General features: G+C 37.6%; 1 protein-coding gene across 12 annotated transcripts in view; it reads left to right on the top strand.

Moving 5' to 3' along the window:
* Positions 1-22,864, top strand: part of PTPN13 (protein tyrosine phosphatase non-receptor type 13) — a 234,925-nt gene that overhangs the window by 46,043 nt on the left and 166,018 nt on the right. For all 12 annotated transcript variants that reach the window (XM_060299633.1, XM_070045602.1, XM_070045603.1 and 9 more), the window contains exon 2: positions 11,327-11,446. In XM_060299633.1, coding sequence (XP_060155616.1) covers positions 11,332-11,446 — 115 coding nt within the window. In that variant the 5' untranslated portion in view covers positions 11,327-11,331. The remainder of the gene's footprint in view (positions 1-11,326; positions 11,447-22,864) is intronic.

Below are 22,864 nucleotides of genomic sequence, written 5' to 3' on the forward strand. Positions count from 1 at the left end.
CACCCATACGCAAGGAAAGATTATACAGGTCTGGTATACCGGTGGGGTGGGGGGGAGGCACGAATTTCGGGAGCTATATCAGGATTCTGCCTACCATAGTCTTCCCTCTGGCCCTCAGATATTCATGCCCTCTGACCCCATACACACACAAGCAAAATACATCCCCTCCCACGGTTCCCAGAGTTCTCATCCTATTAAAGCATCAGCTCAAAGTCCAAGGGCGCATCTAAATCATCTACATTAGGTTTAGATGAGGCTCCTATGTGTTATTTATCTGTGTACCTGTAAAACTAAGGAGACTATCCCAACATTCCCAACATAAAATGGTGGGACAAGCATGGAATAACTATTGTAGACATTCTCGTTCGAAAAGGAGAAGGGCAGAATGGAAAGTCAAAAAGGAGTCACTTGGTCCATCACAGTTTGAGATTCAGATTGGCAGATGTCAGGTGGAGGGTTTTTGGTTAGGTTTCAAAGCCTGGGAATAATCCTTCATGGCTCTCAACTCTGCCCTCTGAGTCTCCATTCTGCCTTCTGAATCATTCTTCCTTTTTCTAGGATGGTAGCATATGTTTGCAGCTGAGTGGTTTTTTTTTTTTTTTTTTGCGGGCCTCTTACTGCTGTGGCCCCTCCCGCTGTGGAGCACAGGCTCCGGACGCGCAGGCTCAGCGGCCGTGGCTCACAGGCCTAGCCGCTCCGCAGCACGTGGGATCTTCCCAGACCGGGGCACGAACCCTTGTCCCCTGCATCGGCAGGCTGACTCTCAACCACTGCGCCACCAGGGAAGCCCCAGCTGAGTGGTATTAACCAGGCTTATTCCTGACTATAGAATCGAGGGCACCTCCAGCAGCCTCTTTCGATTTTATATTCTTCCTCTTTTAGCTCAACCTGGCAGTGTTTATGCTGAAACAATTTTCTCAGGACCTCTGGGTTTTATGTGGGTTTCACAGGGATTCACTGTATTAGACGAAAGCTACACCTGCAAATTTTTTTCAAAATAATGCTTTTTCTGTCTTTGCCTCCTGCTGAGATGGCTAAGGAACAACTCTAGAGCTTACCAGAGACCCTTAAAATCTTGAAAGGGCCCTTTATGTGACTGAATCCTCTGACCTTTGATCTTTCTGAAATTTTAGCAGAGGGTCTTTTTTCTTTTTTTTTTGTCTATTATATTTTTGGCAACCATTTCTGACTTTTAGCATCTTTTGCTATCTGGAGAGGCTGGGCATCTTCAGAATCATCTAGTCCTGGTTCCTTCCTCTTTAACAGGACTTTCCTCAATTTATCTCTCCTTGCATTTTACTATGAGGAGTAAGAGTAAACCAGACAACACATTTAACACCTCACCTGGAAATCTCCTTCCCATATGCCCAGTTTTGCCACTTGTAAGTTCTGCTTTCCATATAACTGCAGGATACAATGTCACCAAGTTTTCTTCCACTATTTAACAAGGATTCCCCTTCCTCCAGTTTCCAATAACATGTTCCTTGTTTCCTTCTGAGCCCTCACCAACAGTATTCAAAGTCCAGATATCTATTAAGAATCTGTTCAAGGCAAGTTAGGTGTTCTCAGAATTCTTTCAGCTTCTGCGCACTATCCAGTTCCAAAGCTGCTCCCACATTTTTAGTTCTTGTTATAGCCGAATCCCACTTTCACTTACCACAAATTTAGCGCCTTAAAGCAACACACATTTATTATCTTGTACTTCTTGTTTGTCAGGATTCTGGGTACAGATTATTTGGTTCCCCTTTTCAGGATATCACCAGACTTAAATCAGGGTGTCAACTGGGAATATGATATCATCTGAGGCTCAGCGTCCTGTGCCAAAGTTCACTGGTTGTTGGTAGAACGTGCCTCGTGGTTGTAGGACCATTTTCTTGCTGGTAGTCGGCTGGGGTACACCATCAGCACCTAGAGGCCACCCTCAGGTCCTTGTCATGTATCCCTCTGTATAGTCAGTTCACAACATGAAAGGGATGTTAAGGGTAATCTCAGAATTCTGCCTACCACATTAATTTGCTTATTACAATATAAAGGACAAATAAGATTATTTCCTTGGACTTTTGTGCTTTGTACATATTTGTTTCCTTTAGTGGCTGCTTACTCTGAGACTTTTTTTTTTTTTAATGAAAGCTTATTTATTTATTTATTTTTGGCTGTGTTGGATCTTCGTGTCTGTGCGTGGGCTTTCTCTAGTTGCGGCAAGCGGGGGCCACTCTTCATTGCGGTGCTCGGGCCTCTCACTGCTGTGGCCTCTCTTGTTGCGGAGCGCAGCCTCCAGACGCGCAGGCTCAGTAGTTGTGGCTCACAGGCCCAGTTGCTCCGCGGCATGTGGGATCTTCCCAGACCAGGGCTCAAACCCGTGTCCCCTGCATTGGCAGGCAGATTCTCAACCACTGCGCCATCAGGGAAGCCCACTCTGAGACATTTTAATCTAGATTTCTTGAAGACCAATCATAAGTATTCTAAAGCAATGATCTTAACAAAAGTCAGTGGGTGGGGAGGAGGAGTGATGTAGAAAGACAATACTCGAAACCAAAGTTCTGTCAATACCATTACATTGTTTTCTGTTAGTACCTCACAGTTGGTGAGGAAAAATATAACACATGTGAAATTAGGGATTTTCCCCTCCATTTACTTTTCTCCTAAGTTTAAATGATACAGAGAAAGATTAAAGAATTCCAGAATTTTTCTTCTGGTTTTTTGAAGCTGTCCTTTGAAAAGCAGGGAATAGGCATATATGCTTTCTATTTGGATAAGTAGTTGACCTGAGCCAGCAGCCCAGAAAGGCAATTTAGACTTGTGTTTGTTTTAGTTTCTCTTCTCTCACTGGGAAAGGTATAACGGAAAAGTTGACAAATATTAAGCATTGCTCCAACTTCAATAAAGATATTTGGTCACATGCTATTTTCTACCTTGAGACAACGTTCAATTAAAATTTCACAGACTTTTATCTCTTTTTTTCCTTAAAATCCCAATTCTTTTTAGGCTTTTCTAACTATACTAGGCAATAATATTTTTTCTCTACTACTTATCTGTACCTACCCTCCTAATGGAAAAGAAATATTAGTGTTTTGTTTTTTAATTAGAGAGATTAGCTTTTAGTCTTCAAGAGCTCTAATAGTGCTTTTATTTCTACTTTGTATACATCTGTCTTGATGTTGACCATTTTTGGATCAACAGATAAAAGGTAGAAATAATTTCACATTAATTAAAATGTCCTGTAATTATTGTAATTATCATTTCAGTTTGAAGTGCTTTAGGAAATTAGAAGTTAAGAGAAAAACAAGACATGGCTATCTTGAATAATGGTTTTTAAAAAATGATTGCGTTATCAAGCTACACATTCTAACTTTAGCAACATAAGTTACATGGCATCTTAGATATGCTTTGGCTGTTTAAGGAGGGAAGATCTCAGACCTTTGCCGTGGATTTTGATTTCTTTAATCTTATAGATTTTTATTTTAATGGGAGAAATTAACTTTTAGAAAACTTTTTTTCTTTTTAAAGCATATGTTACCTCATGTTGGGGCTTCACAGGACAAAGAAAAGGAATGCTGTCCTGGCTTTCATCAGGTTTAGTTAATTTGTTTGTTTTCTCTTTTTAACAGCTTCATTGAGGAATAATTGACATATAATAAGCTGTACATATTGTGTACAACTGGATGAGTTTTGACATATGTATGCACCTGCGAACCATCATCACAATCAAGATAACGAACAGATCCATTTTCCCCAAATGATTTCTCATGCCCCCTTGTAATCAACTTCCATCTGCCTCTCCATAGGTCAATGCCATCCTCAGGCAACTGAGCTATTTTTTGTAACTGTAGTTGGCATTTTTTATAATTTTGTACAAATGTAATCATAAAGTATATAATTCCTCTCTCTCTCTCTCTTTTTTTTTTTTGATCTAGCTTCCTTTACTCAGTATAATTATTTTGAGATTCATGTTGTTGCGTGTATCAATAATAGTTCATTCCTTTTATTGCTGACTAATATTCCATTGTGAGAATATACTAAAATTAGTTTATCCATTCATTTGTTGATAGACATTTGCTTGTTTCCAGTTTTCGGGCGTTACAGATAAAGCTGATACGAACATCTGTATATGTCTTTTTTTTTTTTTTTAAGAAATGGAAAATTTTATTTGAGCCAAATTTGAGGATTATAACCTGGGAGGAGCATCTCAGAAAGCTCTGAGAAGTGTTCCCTGTATGAGTCTTTGTGTAGATATAAGATTTAATTTCTTTTGGGTAACTACTTAGAAGTGGAATGGCCAGATCATCTGGTAGGCTTATATTTAACTTTTTATGAAACTGTCAGTTTCCCAAAGAGTACCATTTTACATTCCCATTAGTAATGTATGAGTGTTTTAGTTCCTCCACATTCTTGACTACACTTATGGTCAGTCTTTTACATTTTAGTAATTCTGATAGCTATGTGGCAGTATCTCATTTTAATTTTCGTTTTCCTAATGAATGTTGAAGTTGAACATCTTTTCACGTGCTCATTTGCTATCCATGTGTTTTCTTTAATGAAATACCTATTCAAATCTTTTGCCCATTTGACAAAAAAAATTTGCTTTGTTTGTTTTCCTATTACTGAGTTTTGACAGTACTTTATATATTCTGGATATAAATCCTTTATCAGTTATGTGATCTGTAAATATTTTCCTTTAATTTGTGGCTTTTCTTTTTATTCTTTGAGCAGTTATTTTCAAAGAGCAGAGGTTTTAATTTTGATGGAGTCTTAACCATGTTTTTATTTCATGGTTCACACATTGATGTTGTATCTAAGAAAAATTTGTCTCATCCAGGATCACAATGATTTTCTCCTAACTTAAAAATAAATGGTATCCAAGGTATTCCTGTATATAGAAAAGCTTACTGAAAATTATTTTTAAATGAGTATTCTTATTAAATTACAAATTCTAAAACCTAGTTCTTAAGTTTCTAAGGTCAATTATTTTATTTTACTTGTAGAAAAGACTGATAGTCACTTTTAAGGCACCTTTTGATTGAGTGTATAATCCCATTGTTCAAACTTTATTAATTAAAATCCTTTAACTGTTTTAAACTGTATTCATACAATTAAAAGTTGACTTCTCTGTGCTTCCACTGCAGGGGGCACAGGTTCAATCCCTGGTCAGGGGAACTAGGATCCCACATGCTGTGCGATACGGCCAAAAAAAATCTTCCTGAGTACTTAAATAAGTCTCTAATTAATGAAAACTTGTAAGTATGCTAAGACTTAAGTTCTCTTATATGTTCCAGTGGTATTTCATACAAGCCTGAACTCATTTTCTCAATTACATTATTTAAATTGGAATCACAAGGCAAATCTATTATTCTAACTGACCTATTTCTCTTAAACTTTATAAACAGCTAAAATACTAAATATGTACAGATTCTTTAACTTAAAAAAATACTAATATATGCGCTTGCTTCTCTTAAACTTTTATAAAATTCATTGTAAATCATCCCGGGTTAAAGATGCTTGTAATTTTGGGGATTGCTTTCTCAACTCATTATGATTTCTTAATGACCAGAGATGTCTTTAGCCAGGATGATGAGTGTGTCTTTGCCCCAGACTCGTGGCACACATAGAGCTCTATTTTATAGTTGCTTTGTTCTTGAAACAGAGTACTCTTATGGTCCTATTTCTTTAGAATCTATTTTAACATTCCTAATTCGTTAGTCTACCCCCAGATGGGTCATGGTATCACTTGATTGGATTCAGTTAAACTGTTTCTGTTTCATTCTTTTTGGAATCATTTTTATGTGCTTCCTATTTGCGAGTGCCACAAATCCTTCAGGATTAAAATGACATCTGTTAGAATCCTTTTGTGTTTTTATCTGATTCTGTGGGCACAGTTTTAAGGTCATGACAACAATACCTATGTTAACCAAAAACATAATAATGATTCTGATTATGTAATATAATTATTCTTATTTGAAAGTCTTTCCAAAAGCATAGTTATCATGTACCCTACCACTTTCAAGGAAATAAAAGTGAATAATATGGTTATGTTTATTGTAAAGCAGGACCTTATTGACAGTAAAATAATGCCAGTCATATATCTACACTCCAAGTTATCTAGTACTGTGTCTAAAGGAAACAACTGAAGTAATAAACTCTTTAGAATTTTCATAACTGTTCCCTCATCTAATGGTTGAATTCAAGTTTTTAAATTTTTTTCTCCTTTTTCTTCCTTTTTGTTGCATCTCTCTTCCACTTCTGCATTTCTTTTGTTCCCTTCTCTTTCCTTTCAGATCTACTGATCTGGAGAGCTATAGTAAAGGTGAATAAAAATAACAGAGAGAGAGATGATGATGATAGGCAATTACCAAACTTGGTGATGGTACACAATTTATAAGGTATAGGTATGTTGTTACTTGTTTGAATTTTAGAAAGCTGCTTTAACATTACATTGTCTTGAGATTGGGTGGTTAGGGGGTTGAGGCAGTTTTTAAAAATCTTAAACCTCTTTTCTAGCAAAGTTATACATATAAAATGTCTAATCTCTTCTGTTAGCTAGATAATATTGCTTTTAAAAACAGATGTTCCGTCTATGTTTTGGTGGTCTAACAAGTTCCAACCAGAGATGCATAGAGATCCTACACTAAGTAGGCAAAAAATGTTTTAAATAAAAATCAAAAGAGGATTAATAACATAAATCAGACCTGACTGAATCAAGAAATAGAGGTGTAATTAGTAATCTTTGTAGACAGAACAATCAAGTGTGGAAAAAATTCTGTTGTGTTGAAGTTACTTTTACTTTTTCATTTTCTTACTTATAGGAAAAATTTATTTTAAAAACCAATCTCTTTAAAAATAAGTGAAAACCAGTATCTTAAGATTTAACACTTTGTGTGTGTGAATGTAGCATTTGCTTTATAATAGATAATCATAAGCATCTTACTGTGCCCATCACTTTTCTTTCTTTCTGCCCTCCTTTCTCTCCCCCCTTCCCTCCCTCCTTCCTCTCTTTCTCTTTTCCTTCTTTCTCCTTCATGTGGGGAAGTTATTCTCTTGCCTCTATAAGGAAACTCAAGTCCATAATTCTCTCCTTATTCTTTGATAGTAATAACTACAATCACGTTTCAAATACAATGTCAATTCCATAAATAAAAGTGCCTAGTCAATATATTAAGCACCATTTCAGTCTTCATTCAAAACTAAAACGCTTCCCTTCCCCAGCTAGGATTAACAGTAAGTAGGAGGCAGTGTGGTTGGCTTCTCTTTTTATTGCTTACCTCTTTCATTTGCAAGTTGCTATATTTGACTGCTTCAGGATTTAAACTGGTGGCAGGAAGAAAGGTAGAGAAGCAAACAATTGTTTACCTGACTCTTGTTATAACATGGCTTCGCTATCTTTGAGCTTGTTATATGCTTAAGGCTGACCCTTTTGTGTGTACGTTTTGGTCAGAGTCCTTCACTGGAACTATATACTTCCTGTGATGCTTCAAAAAAATTTTCCTCCCACTAGCCAACACCTAATTATTCTTCCTCCTCTTCCTCTTCTCCCTCCCCTCGTACTTCCTCTTCTTCCCCCTCCACCTCCCCTCACTTCCTCCTCCTTCTGGTTAGTACTGTGGGAACCTCAGGTGGTACTCTGGGGAGAATTTTTTTAACAGCTTTATTGAGATATACTTGACATACCATAAAATTTACCCTTTTAAAATATACCTTTAGGGGCTTCCCCGATGGCGCAGTGGTAGAGAGTCCGCCTGCCGATGCAGGGGATACGGGTTCGTGCCCCGGTCTGGGAGGATCCTACATGCCGCGGAGCGGCTGGGCCCGTGGGCCACGGCCGCTGAGCCTGCGCGTCTGGAGCCTGTGCTCTGCAACGGGAGAGGCCATAACAGTGAGAGGCCCGCATACCGCAAAAAAAACCCTTTAGAGCAGGGGTTCCCAACCCCTGGCCACGGTAGCGGTCCGTGGCCTGTTAGGAAGCGGGCCACACAGCAGGAAGTGAGCAGCTGGACGAGCGAGTGAAGCTCCATCTGTATTTACAGCCGCTCCCCATCGCTCTCATTACCACCTGAGATCCGCCTCCTGTCAGATCAGCGGCAGTGTTAGATTCTCATAGGAGCACAAACCCTACTGTGAACTGCACGTGTGAGGGATCTAGGTTGCACGCTCCTTATGAGAATCTAATGCCTGATGATCTGAGGGAGCTGAGGGGGTAATGCTAGTGCTGGGGAGCGGCTGCAAATACAGATTATCATTAGCAGAGAGGTTTGACTGCACAGAGACCATAATAAATCAGTCACTTGAAGACTTGTATCAAAACCCTATCAGTGGGCTTCCCTGGTGGCGCAGTGGTTGAGAGTCTGCCTGCCGATGCAGGGGACACGGGTTCGTGCCCCGGTCCGGGAAGATCCCACATGCCGCGGAGTGGCTGGGCCCGTGAGCATGGCCGCTGAGCCTGCGCGTCCGGAGCCTGTGCTCCGCAACGGGAGAGGCCGCAACAGTGAGAGGCCCGCGTACCGCAAAAGAACAAACAAACAAACAAAAACCCTATCAGTGAGTGGCAAGTGACAATTAAGCTGCATCTTACAGAGTAGACTGGACGTAAGCAACAGACTTCGGGTGTCACTGTCTCCCATCAGACCCCAGATGGGACCATCTAGTTGCAGGAAAACAAGCTGAGGGCTCCCACTGATTCTGCATTATGGTGAGTTGTATAATGATTTCATTATATATTACAGTATAATAATAGAGATAAAGTGCACAATAAATGTAATGCACTTGAATCGTCCCGAACCACCCCCCACCCCCACCCCTGGTCCGTGGAAAACCTGTCTTCCACAAAACTGGTCCCTGATGCCAAAAAGGTTGGGGACCACTGCTTTAGGGTTTTGCTACCATCACCACAATCTAAATTTGGGGACATTTTCACCTTCGGGGTGGGATTTCATTAACCGGAGGCTGTGTGGCCCAGCTCCTTGTCCACCTTACCCTCTGCCCCTACCCAACCAGTGGAAGAGTAGCTAGCTCCCAATACAGCATGCTTCCTCACTGCAACTCTCTATTTGCCCTCTCCTCCCTTTGGCTGCTGCCTCAGTGATGGTCAAAGACTTTAGATCCCTAAAGTATCAGACATGAGTCTGTGGTGTCCTCCCTAAATTCCAGGGAACATATACCAAGCACTCTAAGGCACCTTCCCACACCCCTCCTGCTTTGGAGGAGGCATGAAAATCAGTACAACTCTCTTCAAAGAAATTCTCCTGATGGAATTTTCTCCCTACTCTTTATACCCTGTGTGTAGGCTTTAGAGCGGTCTAACCGGTTCTCATCTCATTCATATTACTTCGGAAATTTGCTACAGAGTAGTCTTTCTCACAAGTCACTTTGGTATCTGATTGCTAATAGTATCTTCTGTTAAAACTTCCAATTTAACATAGTGTTTTGTGTAGATTACTCAGATATCTTTCAGAAAGGAATGAAGCTTCTATTTTTTTTTAATTTAATAACTGGGCTATTACAGTGTTATCATATAATAAAGTACATGAGAAACTTAGAGAGTTGGGGGGAGCGGTCTGAATAATAATCTCTTCTTGTACAAGCTGAATAAAAACCCCTTTGGCTTTTTCAAAGCAATATCTTATATCTTCCCTTTTAACTACCACATTCTGCATTTAAGTAGACACCCCTCAAGGCAGACTCTAAGAATAAAATGCTATAGTAAACATTTGAAAAGGAAAGTAACAGGACAAGCCTGGCCTCATTTGTAGAGCTGTAGTTGCTTTTTTTTTCCATCTGTGTTAAAGTACCATAAATGTAAATTAAAAGAAAATATTAGCTTTTCTTTTAATTAAATATTGTTAGCTGACTAAACAAAGTCGACTTTTATCTGAAGGAGATGTTTTTATAGGTTAATTTTAAAATTTAATGAAGGATATAATTACAGAAAATAAGTATTTAACATTTTCTTCCCCTTCTAGTTTCTTTTCCAAACCCACTGCTTCTGCCTATCAGTAGATATACATTATTCTTAAATTAGTTTGGTTAGTGTAAAAATCTTAGTAATCACTACAAAAGCAACTTTCTTTTCAAGGAGGGTCAATTTAGTAAAATTTATATAAGAGGATTTTGACTAGCTGCATTTCCCTCTTCCAAAATGTAAATAGGATTATTGAGCCCCATAGAAAATCTTAATTTATCAATATATCACCTACTTAGTTGAATGCTTTAAAAAAAAAAAAAAAACTGACCCTACAGAAATGTCACCACAGAGGCATCTTTCTGACTTTTTATTTTTTATTATTATTATTTTTTAAAAATAAATTTATTTATTTTTGGCTGCGTTGGGTCTTTGTTGCTGCACGTGGGCTTTCTCTAGTTGCGGGGGTGGGGCGGGGGCTACTCTTCGTTGCGGTGCGCAGGCTTCTCATTGCGGTGGCTTCTCTTGTTGTGGAGCACGAGCTCTAGGGCGCGCAGGCTTCAGTAGTTTTGGCACACGGGCTCCGTAATTGTGGCTTACAGGCTTAGTTGCTCCGCGGCATGTGGGATCTTCCCGGACCAGGGCTTGAACCCGTGTCCCCCGCATTGGCAGGTGGATTCTTAACCACTGTGCCACCAGGGAAGTACCCTGCCTTTTTATTAATTCAACTTCAATAACGTCTTAGATTACAAAGCATGTTTACATGTGTAACATCTTTCTTTGTCATAGCCACCTCAAAATGGCATTATTGTTACTATTATTATTATTCCTGTGTCACAGATGGGAAATTGAAGTTTAGAGGTAAAATGACTTCCCCAGGGGCAAATGGTAAGTTGGCAGCAAAGCTGGGTCTAGAAATAGTTAATTTCATTCAGTGCAAAATTTATAGTTATAGTGTATATATTAGAAATGTAGAAATGAATTAGTGAATGGAAAAAATGTGTTCCATCTTATTCCCAACTTCTTCCACCATGGCTGTAGGGTCTCCTGTCTATTCTTTTCACCTAGGATGAATAGCATGAAACCTGGAACTTCAGTCTGGCTGCTTTGATTTAATTACCTGCACTTTTTTATCTCTGGTACCCTGAGGTCTCTGTCTTCTCCCATGAAGTAGTCACCACCACTATGGCTATTCTCCAGTTCTATCTCTGAATTTGACCCTATTGGGCTAGGGCAAGTGGTTGTTTTGAGAGTTCTTTAACTCCTTTACCTTCTGTGACTTTAAGCTGTAGGACTATATTATATTTACATTGAAGGCCATATTGAGAACTCAGGTGAACAGGGACCTCATAGTCTCATTACTGATGCAGAACTTTCACTACTGCAAGTGCAGTAAAGTGGCTGATGTGTAGACCATCTGTTACCCTTGTTTCCTAGGTAATATGCATGTGACACTAGCTGAGGCCCTGGAGGTTCGGGGTGGACCACTGCAGGAGGAAGAGATATGGGCTGTATTAAATCAAAGTGCCGAAAGTCTTCAAGAATTATTCAGAAAAGGTAAGGCCTTTTGCGTGTGTGTGGGGAGGTGGGGGTAGCTGAAAAGCAGCTAGGGTGGCAGACTATAGAAAGGAATGCTTTCTCTTATCTCTCTTAGGGCTGAAAAAGCTCTGATCTTGTCTGCCTTCATTGGAACATCTTCTGTGTGTCTGATATTGTGCTAGGCACTGAAAATATAATGGTGATCAAAAGCAAAAACGTTCCCTGTCTTTCTGGAGCTTACAGTCCAGCGTGGAAGATAGCTATTAATAAAATATTTATGTAAACAAATGTAAAAAATGCAATCATGACAAGGGCTACCAGGGAGGGGAATCAGTTGACTCTGTGAGAACCCATAGTAGGAGGATTTGATCTGGTGAAGAGGATGGAAACGAAGTCTTCCCTGTATAAATCTCCCCTGAGCTAAGACCTGAAAAAGAAGAGAAGTTAACCAGGTAAGAGGGAGGGAAAAACATTCCTGGCAGAGAGAATTATATGCACATCCCTGGGATAATGCAAACTGAATAACTAGTTTGATGCTTCCCTGCAGAGGTGGTTACGTGGTCCAAATGGTTGTGTAGCATTTTGGAGCTAGAAAAGTTAGAGAATCAATCTCCCTTTGGTTGTCTAAAAACATTTGCTATCATGCTGAAAAGCTCCACATGAAGATGGTGTTTGCTATTCACACCACATGTCCAACACCTATTTAGCGTAGTAAAGAAACCACGCTTCATCTAAAGGAAGAATTAAACTTTAAAACTGATTTGAATTAATTAAGCACAATAAGCATGACAGAAATAGGGGAGGATTTGAGGGTAGTAAGAGTTCTCAAAGTGGGTCCCTCAGGCTTCCCTGGTGGCGCAGTGGTTGAGAGTCCGCCTGCCGATGAAGGGGACGCGGGTTCATGCCCCGATCCGGGAAGATCCCACATGCCGCGGAGCGGCTGGGCCCGTGAGCCATGGTCGCTGAGCCTGCACGTCCGGAGCCTGTGCTCCACAATGGGAGAGACCACTACAGTGAGAGGCCCGCGTACTGCAAAAAAAGAAGAAAAAAAAAAAAAAGTGGGTACCTGGATGAGTAGCACCAGTATCACCTAAAACCTTGTTAGAAATGCAGACACTTAGGCCCACCCTAGACCCACTGAATAAGAAACCCTAGGAGTAGAGCAGCAATTTATGTTTTAGCAAGTCTTTAAGGATATTCTGATGCATTTTAAAGTTTGAGAACCATTATACAATTGAATTGCTGAAGACCAGGCGCCATGGGAACCTTTTGGAAGGTGTAGAGGTGACCACTGATTAAGCAAAGTCTAGAGCACAGGGGAAGAGTGGGGATAGATGGTAGTGTTTTGGTGTTGCTGCTGTTTTCTAATCCAGAGGGAGAAACCTAGATATTTGAAGATCTTTGATTAGAGTTAGGATTAATTTAAAGAAAACTTACTCATTTTATCTAATGCCACTTAACTAAAATCTAGTTATTTTAAGTAGACCTTGTTGTTGTTTGCTTCATTTTAATTTTTCAGAGAATTTTCAGAAAGTATAGGCACTCTGGAGTACAGAGCAGGTAACCATGCTGCAGAGGTGTTGTTGAAGGAAGGATATGTTGGTGGCATTATTACTCAGTTAATTAACAACAGTCAATATTTAAAAAGCATCTCCTTCTTGTGAGGTGTTGTGTGGAAGATGCCAGTAAGTAGAAGGTGTCACAGTTGCTTGCCCTTAAGGGATAGACTCAGATCAGTCAGATGCATATGAAAAGTTTACTACTTCAAAACAGTGTGCCAGGTGTGTGAGAGAAACAGTAGTGCTAGGGATGTTCAGAGGAGGGAGAGATAATACCTTTTTTCATTATGCTAATAGCGAGATCACTGCCCTGGCCATGACTCATAGAATATAAAGTGTTTCGCACACTGTGAGTACCTAAGTGTGTTCCTTCTTTCAAATTTTGTAATGTTAACAGAGATCGAATGTCTGAATGTTAAGTCCTTATCATTGAGATGGAATTGTTGCATAACATATTGGCATATTACAATAAAGAGATTTCCTGGATGTGTTCATAAAATTAATTGTGAGGCAGGTATATCTTAAACACTGTCCAGTGGGAGCTGGTTACCATAGGCCTTCAGTCCAGTTCACAGCCTAACGTCAGTAATATAGAGAAATTGAATTTGGCTTCTTTGACAGTCGAGATTACCAACTATCGTGATTGCCAATTGGAAATTTCTATTTATTTGGAGGAAAGTCAGGCTTGTTTTATTTAGTTTACCTAAAATCTATGGTTTTTCATTCCTTTTATTTGATAGCACAATGTCTTTTTGCCACAAGTTCTTCTCCTGTCTATTTTAACAAACTGAAATAAAATAACTTTTGTTTGCTTATTTTGTGGAAGAAAGGTGTTGGTCTTGGTTCTCTAGTACATACCCTTATGAATAACACTAGGAGTGTTATGGGGAAAACAGCAGGTAAAATACAGTGATTTTCTTTGTCTTTCTGTGTCTGTTACAAAAATCTTTTAGTTCTTATGGATTTTTTTTTTCCTTTATCTTCTTGAACTTGTATGTTGTTCCTGTGTCTTTTTCAGTGCAAATTGACATTCCTATAAATAGAAGGCTGGAAGTAAGCATTTCTACTAGGGGATTATTGAGCACAGATCAAGAAAATTATATATTTTTTCATCTTTTTGAGCCTCCTAGTAATTTAAGTCCTTTTTAAAGACAAAATTGTTGTGGTCAGTATTCATAGAATAATGATACCTAAGCATGACCTTGTTGAAAGACATAATTTTCAAATGAATTTCTCTTCAGAGAAGAAGAAAAGTAAAAGTTTAAAAAAATATGTTTCCAAACATTTAGATGATGGTGATGATGATACGTCGTTCTCCTTTTGTTATAAGTTCCTTAGTTTTACTGTCTTGTGAATATTAAAACACGATTGGTGTGATTACTTTTTAGAATTTTTGAGATTTTTGTCGTGGCCTTGCACATGGTTTAGTTTTGTAATATTCTGTGGGAATAGAATGTGTTTTTTTTTTTCTATTTCTAAGGTATAACTTAAGCTTGTTAATGTTTGTGCTTTTAAATTTTTTTCTATATCCTAATTACTTTGTATACTTGCTCTGTCAGATTCTTAGGGATAGTTTAAATTTTTTACTATAATGATGTCTTTGTCTGTTTTCTTACTACTATCATGTGTTTGTGCTATTTTATGATACATATAATGGCTAATGACTAATTTAAATGGACTGGATCTTCTATTACTATAAAGTAAGCCCTTCCCCCCCTTTTTACTACTCATTGCCTTAAATTCTGTCCCTCTGCTCTTAATATTGCCACCTCTGCTTCCTTGCCATTTACCTAGTATATTTTTTATCCTTCCTTAATTTTCAAATCATCTGTATTGTAATTTAGATATCTCTTTTAAATAATAGATAGCTGGATTTTACTTTTTTGCCTCACTAAGGAGATGGATATTCTTTAATTAGGAAATTAAACGTGGCCACTGAAATAAAAGTTCTGGAGGAATTTCATTAAGGGTCCTCTCGTATCATGACTTCTAACTATATGTTTCTCAGTTCCTCTTATTAACTGATTGGGAAAGCATAGCTGATGTCCAAAAATGTATACACACTTAAGATTTTAGCTTTTACATCGTGGATGAACTCATGCAGGGGCTCAGTGGTCCTGGATAATAAAAAAACAATGCTATTCTCACGTGCATTCTGGATAATCTTTAGAAATGAAATTATTGCTGCCTTGGAAAATTTAGCTTACAATTATATTAGTTGCCCAAAACAGTGATTTCTTTTTTTAAGTTATGAAACTGTTGCTCTTGGCAGAAAACAGATCTTTTGACTCTGTGGGATTTTAAGGTATTAGAACAGTTGATTGGTTGTTGCTAAAATTGCCCCTTCATAACTAATCAGAGGAAAAGACCCAATCTTCCTTACTTAGGTAAGGATATAAATCCCATAAAAATCCCTTTATGTATACTCATTTCTGATTCCCTGTTTAATAAATATAACAATATTTAATGAAATTAGTAAATTAAACAGTTAAAAAATAATAGAATAAAACATTTTGATAAATAGAAGTGCTAAAAAACAATCAAGATTCATTGTCAAAACAAAAACATTCAAAGAGTTACTAGCAAGTGGCCTTGGAAAATTGAGAAGACGTTGCATTTCTTAATGTTTTTGGAAAACAGATTTGTATAAGGTTGCAGAGAGCAGGGCATATAGAATCTGTATTTTATTATAAACATTTGCTTATTATATGCATGAGTGAAAAAAACAAATTACTACAGATAGCTGGGTAAATATCAAATAAACTTCTCTGCTCTTCCCTCCTTGAAAAGTGTTTAAAAATTAGAATTTGTGGGTACCTGTTTAAGAAAACAATCTTACTAGAGAATGAATGATCTATTATTTTATCAGCAAAATTGAGTGAAAGAGTAAGTTCTTTTTTTGTTTTGTAGAATTGCTTTCATTGAATAAACACTTTCAGGGAAATTCCCTTGCTACTGAAAGGAAAATATATATAAGAAATATATAACCTCAGAACCCCACACACGTATACGTTTTCATTTATGGAATCAAACTCCTCGAGCTGGAAAGATCTTAATCCATTTCACCGAACTAATCATTTTTAGAGGTAAGGAAACAAGGCCCAACTTAAGTGACTTATAAGAATTAATGTTAGCAGAGCAGAAATACCATAACTTTTTAAAGTCACGAGCAGTACCTTTTTAGAGCTATAGAATCACTTTATATATACAGGACAATAAAGTTTTAAAATTGATTGCTCTCCTATGAGCATAGCAACAAGATGTTTAAAAAACCAGCATCAGGTGACAAAAGTGACATTCCTTCAGATTCTACACATATTAAGAGTAATAAGGGAAAATTGTGAACAAAGTTCTTGAAAAAATTCAACCATTTACATGGACACTTTAAAAGACACAAACTACCAAAGCTCATTCAAGAAAAAGTAGACTACCTAAATGGCCCTATATCTACTAAGATGATTGAATATATATTTTTTAATGTGCCACAAAGAAAACTTCAGGCCCATATTGCTTCACTAGGGAATTCTGAAATTTTAAGGAAGATATAATAACAATACTATACCAAACATTTGAAGAACATTGAAGAGGAGGAAATACTTCCCAACTCTTTCTGTGAAGCTAAAATTACTGTAATATTAAAACCAGACAAAGACACTAGAGAAGATAAAATAATAAACCAATATTCTTTATGCACATAGATGCAAAAATTCTTAACAAAATTTTAACAAATCGAGTCTAACAGTATGTAAAAATTATAATACATCATGATCAGGTAGACCTCAGGAATACAAGATTGGTTTAACATTCAGAAATCAATCATTATAATTCACCGTATTTACATGATTTGCAAATATTTTTCACCCAACCTGTGACTTCTCCTTTCATTCTCCTAATAATGTGTTAAGAGCAGTAGATGTTTTAAACTCTGATGAAGACTACTTTATCATTTTTTCTTTTATGAATCATGCATTTAATATCATATCTAAGAAATCTTTGTAGCTCAGGGTTACAATGATTGTCTCCTGTGCTTTCTTCTAGAACTTTTACACGTTTAAGAAATCAGTTTTTTTTCCTGCATCTACTGAAATGAACATATGGTTTTGCTTCTTTAGTATGTAATAAAAAAATAAAGAATTAAAAGCAAAAATAAACAAATGGGACCTAATCAAATAATTATAAGCTTTTGCACAGCAAAGGAAACCATAAACAAAATGAAAAGATAACCTACAGACTGAGAGAAACTATTTGCAAAAGATGTGACCAACAAGGGCTTAATTTCCAAAATATAGAAACAGCTTATACAGCTCAATATCAAAAAAACAGACAACCCAATCAAAAAATGGGCAGACCTAAATAGACATTTCTCCAAAGAAGATATACAGATAGCCAATAGACACATGAAAAGATGCTCAACATTGCTAATTATTAGAGAAATGCAAATCAAAACTACAATGAGGTACCACCTCACACCGGTCAGAATGACCATCATCAAAAACTCTGTAAATAACAAATGCTGGAAAGGGTGTGGAGAGCAGGGAACCCTCTACACTGTTGGTGGGAATGTAAATTGGTACAGTCACTATGGAAAACAGTATGGAGGTTCCTTAAAAAACTAAAAAGAGAGTTGTCACATGATCCAGCAATCCTACTCCTAAGCATATGTCTGGAGAAAACTCTAATTCAAAAAGATACATGCACTCCAGTGTTCGTTGCAGCATTATTTACAATAGCCAAGCCATGGAAGCAACCTAAATGTCCTTGGACAGAGTAATGGATAAAGAAGATGTGGTACATATAAACAATGGAATATTACTCAGCTATAAAAAAGAATGAAATAATGCCATTTGCAGCTACATGGTTGGACCTAGAGATTATCATACTAAGTGAAGTAAGTCAGAAAGAGAAAGACAAATACCATATGATATCACTTATATGTGGAATCTAAAATATGACACAAACCTATCTACAAAACAGAACAGACTCACAGACATAGAGAACAGACTTGTAGTTGCCAAAGGGGAGGGTTGGATGGGGAGTTTGGGACTAGCAGATGCCAACTATTATATATAGGATGGATAAACAAGGCCCTACTGTATAGCACAGGGAACTATCTTGTAATAAACCATATATATATGGTATGTGGTACCCCAGAAACTAACATAACATTGTAAATCAACTATACTTCATTAAAAAATAAATAAAATACAATAAATTTAAAATTCAGTTCCTCACTTATCTTAGCCACATTTCAAGTTCTTTCTTAAAAGCCATATGTGGCTAGTGGCTACTAAAATGTTCAGTTAGAATTTACTGTCCTAAACGGTGGTTCAAGAAAAACATCAGTTTTGGATGAAAAATACACATCAGTGTATTTACCATCAGCAAACCCTTATTGAGGAAAATACTGAAAGATGTATTTCTGGAAGAAGGAAATTTAACTCAGAAGGAAGAAGAAACCTTCAAAAAGGAATGAAAGCAAAAGAATTAGTCAACTTGATGGTAAATCTAAATAAGCATTGGCTATATAAAATATTGATAATAATGATGTCAAATTTAAAATTATAAATAAAATAATAAGACTTAGACTGGGATAGATGACAGGAATAAAACAGTTTAAGGGTTTAATTCTATTCATGAGAATGGTAGGTTTCTTGACTTTAGAATTTGCGTAGTCAAATATCCTTAAAGTTTGTAATAGTGATCACAAAACGAGAGAAAATGTAAAACTTCCAATCTGGTGGAACCAAAGGAGAGTAAGTAACTCAATGCATGAAAAGGAGACAAAGCACTGAACTTCAGCTTGACTTACTGGTTGTTTTGTTTTGTTTTAAGCCTTTATAAGAAATATGGAAAGTTTTTGTGGATTAAAAGCTTTTGAGTAAATCTTTGTATAGTCTATGCAGCTTTTAAAGACCAAATCCTAACTAGTCTCTTTATATTACATTCCTAATTATTTACAATAGTAATTTTCTTGATTAACAGGGTGTATTTAGTTGTCTTTGACATGCTACATCTTGCCCTGCCTACATAAGGCTGGAATTAACAGGTCCTTCAAGTTAAATGTGTTTGAACCAGGTAAAGTTACCCCATATGTTCCCTGGAAACAAACTATAAAACATGAAATTAATTTAATATCTAACATTCTTAAAATGAATAATGTGGGTTGTTTAACAAGTGTATGAAGCACTTGTAGTAAACCACCCCTCCCCTACAACTATTGTCTACCGTGGGTTTTTTTGGGGTTTTTTTGCGGTACGCGGGCCTCTCACTGCTGTGGCCTCTCCCGTTGCGGAGCACAGGCTCCGGACGCGCAGGCTCAGCGGCCATGGCTCACGGGCCCAGCCGCTCCACGGCATGTGGGATCTTCCCGGACCGGGGCACGAACCCGCGTCCCCTGCATCCGCAGGTGGACTCTCAACCACTGCGCCACCAGGGAAGCCCCCTGTCTACCGTGTTTTGATGTGAAATTCTTTTGGCTCTAGATGTGACAAATAGGCCATTTTATAAATTTAAAGAGTCATACGTTTAGAGGGGAAAGTAGCTACAGGTCATGCTCTCTAGAGAGCCCCATCTTTGCTGACAAATGTAATTTTACTGTATTTATTGTTTTAATTTAATACAGGAATTTTTTAAAATGAGATATGTATAGTAAAGAGCATTATTAATTGTACTGCCTGATAAATTTTATAAATGTGCACACTCATATAACCACTGCCTAGATCATTTCTAACACCCGGGAAGCCTTCTCTCCTGCTTCCTTCTAATCAATTCTTGGTTACCAAGAATAATCATTATGAGACAGCACATAAATAAGTTTTTAAACAATCTTTAAACATCATATAAATAGAATCATACAATGTGAACTCTTTGTGTCTGACTTCTTTTTTTTTTTTTTCTGCGGTACGCGGGCCTCTCATTGTTGGGGTCTCTCCCGTTGCAGAGCACAGGCTCTGGACGCGCAGGCCCAGCGGCCATGGCTCACGGGCCCAGCCGCTCCGCGGCATGTGGGATCCTCCCTGACCGGGGCACGAATCCGTGTCCCCTGCATCGGCAGGCGGACTCGCAACCACTGCGCCACCAGGGAAGCCCTGTCTGACTTTTTTTTTTTTTTTTTTTTTTCTGTCTGACTTCTTTTATTCAACATTCTGACTGAGATTTTTCCATATTATGTAACTAAGATTTTTAAAGAAAACGTTTTGCAATTCTCATGTTTCTTTTCTCAAATATAGAAATTAGAAGGGGGCTTTATGCTTTGTATCACTTACTAACAGGTTAAGATTTTTCTTGGGGTGATGTGTGTCAGTCATGGTTAACATTTTTACAAGAAATATATCGTTATATTTCTTTTTGAAAAATAGAATAGTTTACCATTCAAATAATCCCCCTCCCTCCTTTTCCCTTTGAGAAGGAAAATTTCTTTAAAATGTAAAATAGGAGGATGGTAATCTGAAGAGCAGCAGAGAATAGCATTAGTGAGCACAAAAATGTTTTTCATAAGCAGCTACAGATCATGGTTATGTGGAAGCATGTCATCATAAATCAAGCCATTTTCTTTCTGGAATACTATTTCCTTCCTCTGCAAACTGAAAATATACACTGATCTTCATTGACCTTTGCATCTGGTTCCTCAAAAATGAAAAATGACAGTCACCCTTGATATTATTGGTTTTTCAGTCTTTGTATAAATTCCAGGTCCTTCAAAGTGAAGAGAAGTTGGTGAGTTCACTTTTAAAATTTTGTGTTCTTTTTTTCCCCAGCTTTATGCAGGTAGCAAGGGTGGAAGAAGATCTCCTTTAACCTGAAACTTTTCTGTACTGGGGCGGGGGGAAACCCCAAACCCGCTGCTTTGTAAAGGGCCTTTACTATAAAAGTTATTTCTATTGCTAATTACCTTAGTTATAATTTATTTTGTCTGGCAAACTATAATGTGGCCGTTGTGTGATCTACAGGGGCTGTCATGAAGTTGTTAGGTGGCAACAGAAATGCCAGTGCTTTACGAAGCTTAGCACTTGGTTCCAAGATTGCTTAGACAAAATTGTTAAACTAGCAATAAAATCAAGTTTTTAAAGAGACTTTACCATTCAAGATTAACATTTTTGCAACTGCTTGAATGGAATACTCAGATAAGATATGATTTGTGCATTTTAAGAAAGAAACCACCTTCAAGCAAATTTGTCTATTGGAAGTCTACAGCCTAAAATATGATAGACGTAAGTAACAGTTTTGCTCTCAAAGTTTAGGCCCTCCTTGGGGAAATAAAAAATTGGTATTAATCCCAGGATGTTTTCCACATAGTGGTTGTATGCTTAATACCACATTGACATATCAGGGTAGAAGAGATCAAAGGTGCTCACCTCAAAGTTTGAAGAGATACAATGTAGATATTCATTGGATTTAAGAAAGTGTCAGAAAAGAAGCAAAGTGCATTGGAAGTTCATTTACAGTTTGCTTTCCTTTGGGAACAAGATAGAAAAAAAAACAAATAGAGATAATTTTATCAGCTGCATAAGGGAATTCATTTCTAAATGCACAGTCAATGATATCCTCAGTTTGGTGCCATTTATTCAGCTTCCCTCTTATAGAGAAGAGCTGTTTAGGTCTCCCTTCTAGTCTAAGATTATTTCTGGTAGTCATTCTGCCTTTCTAATACAAAATGACTTTATTATAATTTGATAAAATAGTTTCTTGTAACACTTTCTGGCTTACCATATCTCTTATTAAATGCCTCATTCATGGCTTTATAAAGTGAAAAAAAAATTTTTAAGCTTTAAGGAAGGATTTAAAGCCATACGTATTCCATCTCATGATATCCTTGGTATTAGTTAATTGACATAGAGATGGAGCAAGTACAAGGTCAAGACGGAACTTAATTGAGCTATGATACTATTTTATTGCCCCTGAAAAGGGCATTGGTTCCTGTCTGTGTGTCGGGTAGATTGGTGTGCCCATCTGAATCCCCAGGAAGCTTTTTTTTAATATACAATTTGATAAGTCTTTCTTTAATTAATTAATTTAATTAATTTGGCTGTGCTGGGTCTTCATTGCTGCACTTTGTTGTGGTGTGAGGGCTTCTCATTGTGGTGGCTTCTCTTGTTGCAGAGCATGGGCTCTAGGCGTGGGCTTCAGTAGTTGCAGCATGCAGGCCCCAGAGTGTGTGGGCTTCAGTAGTTGTGGCGTGCAGGCTCAGTAGTTGCAGCACGTGGGCTCAGTAGTTGCGGCACATGGGCTTAGTTGCCCCATGGCATGTGGGATCTTCCCGGACCAGAGATCAAGCCCGTGTCCCCTGCATTGGCAGGCGGATTCTTAACCACTGAACCACCAGGGAAGTCCCCCAGGAAGGTTTTAGAAAATACTGTATAGAATCCTGTGCCCTGTCTCCAGAATTCACACAAAAATCCTGTGAGTTAGGAGACAGGAGGACTCTGCTTTCTCAATTACCCCTAAGCCCTGAAAATCAGACACTTTGTAAATAAGTTTGTTTTAGTATTCCAGTTAAAAAAGCTGACACTTCCTTTGAATCATACTTGAAAATGTAACTACAAGTAATAAAGATTGGTGAATAAAATGAAGATCCAGAATATTCCCTCAGTGAATAATTTAGAGTTCCTGGTGTTCGAAAGTTGAAAGAAAATTTTTCTTCATAATAGAGATTCAAAATAAAATTTTTTTGTGACCAGCAGAATGTAAATTGATAAGTTATTGTCGTAGATCAGGGCAGAGGACAACTTTAAAAGGTGTGGACTGGTGGTCTAGAGTTAGCATTGTAAACAAATTCATTTTTTTCAAGTATTGCAATTACCTTATCATAATGGTGTTGTACTTGATCTTTAGGAAATTCATATTTCCTATTATTAAACCACTTATATTCTAGAAGAAA

The sequence above is a fragment of the Globicephala melas genome, chromosome 5 (genome assembly GCF_963455315.2).
Source record: "Globicephala melas chromosome 5, mGloMel1.2, whole genome shotgun sequence".
In the NCBI taxonomy this organism is placed as follows: Eukaryota; Metazoa; Chordata; class Mammalia; order Artiodactyla; family Delphinidae; genus Globicephala; species Globicephala melas.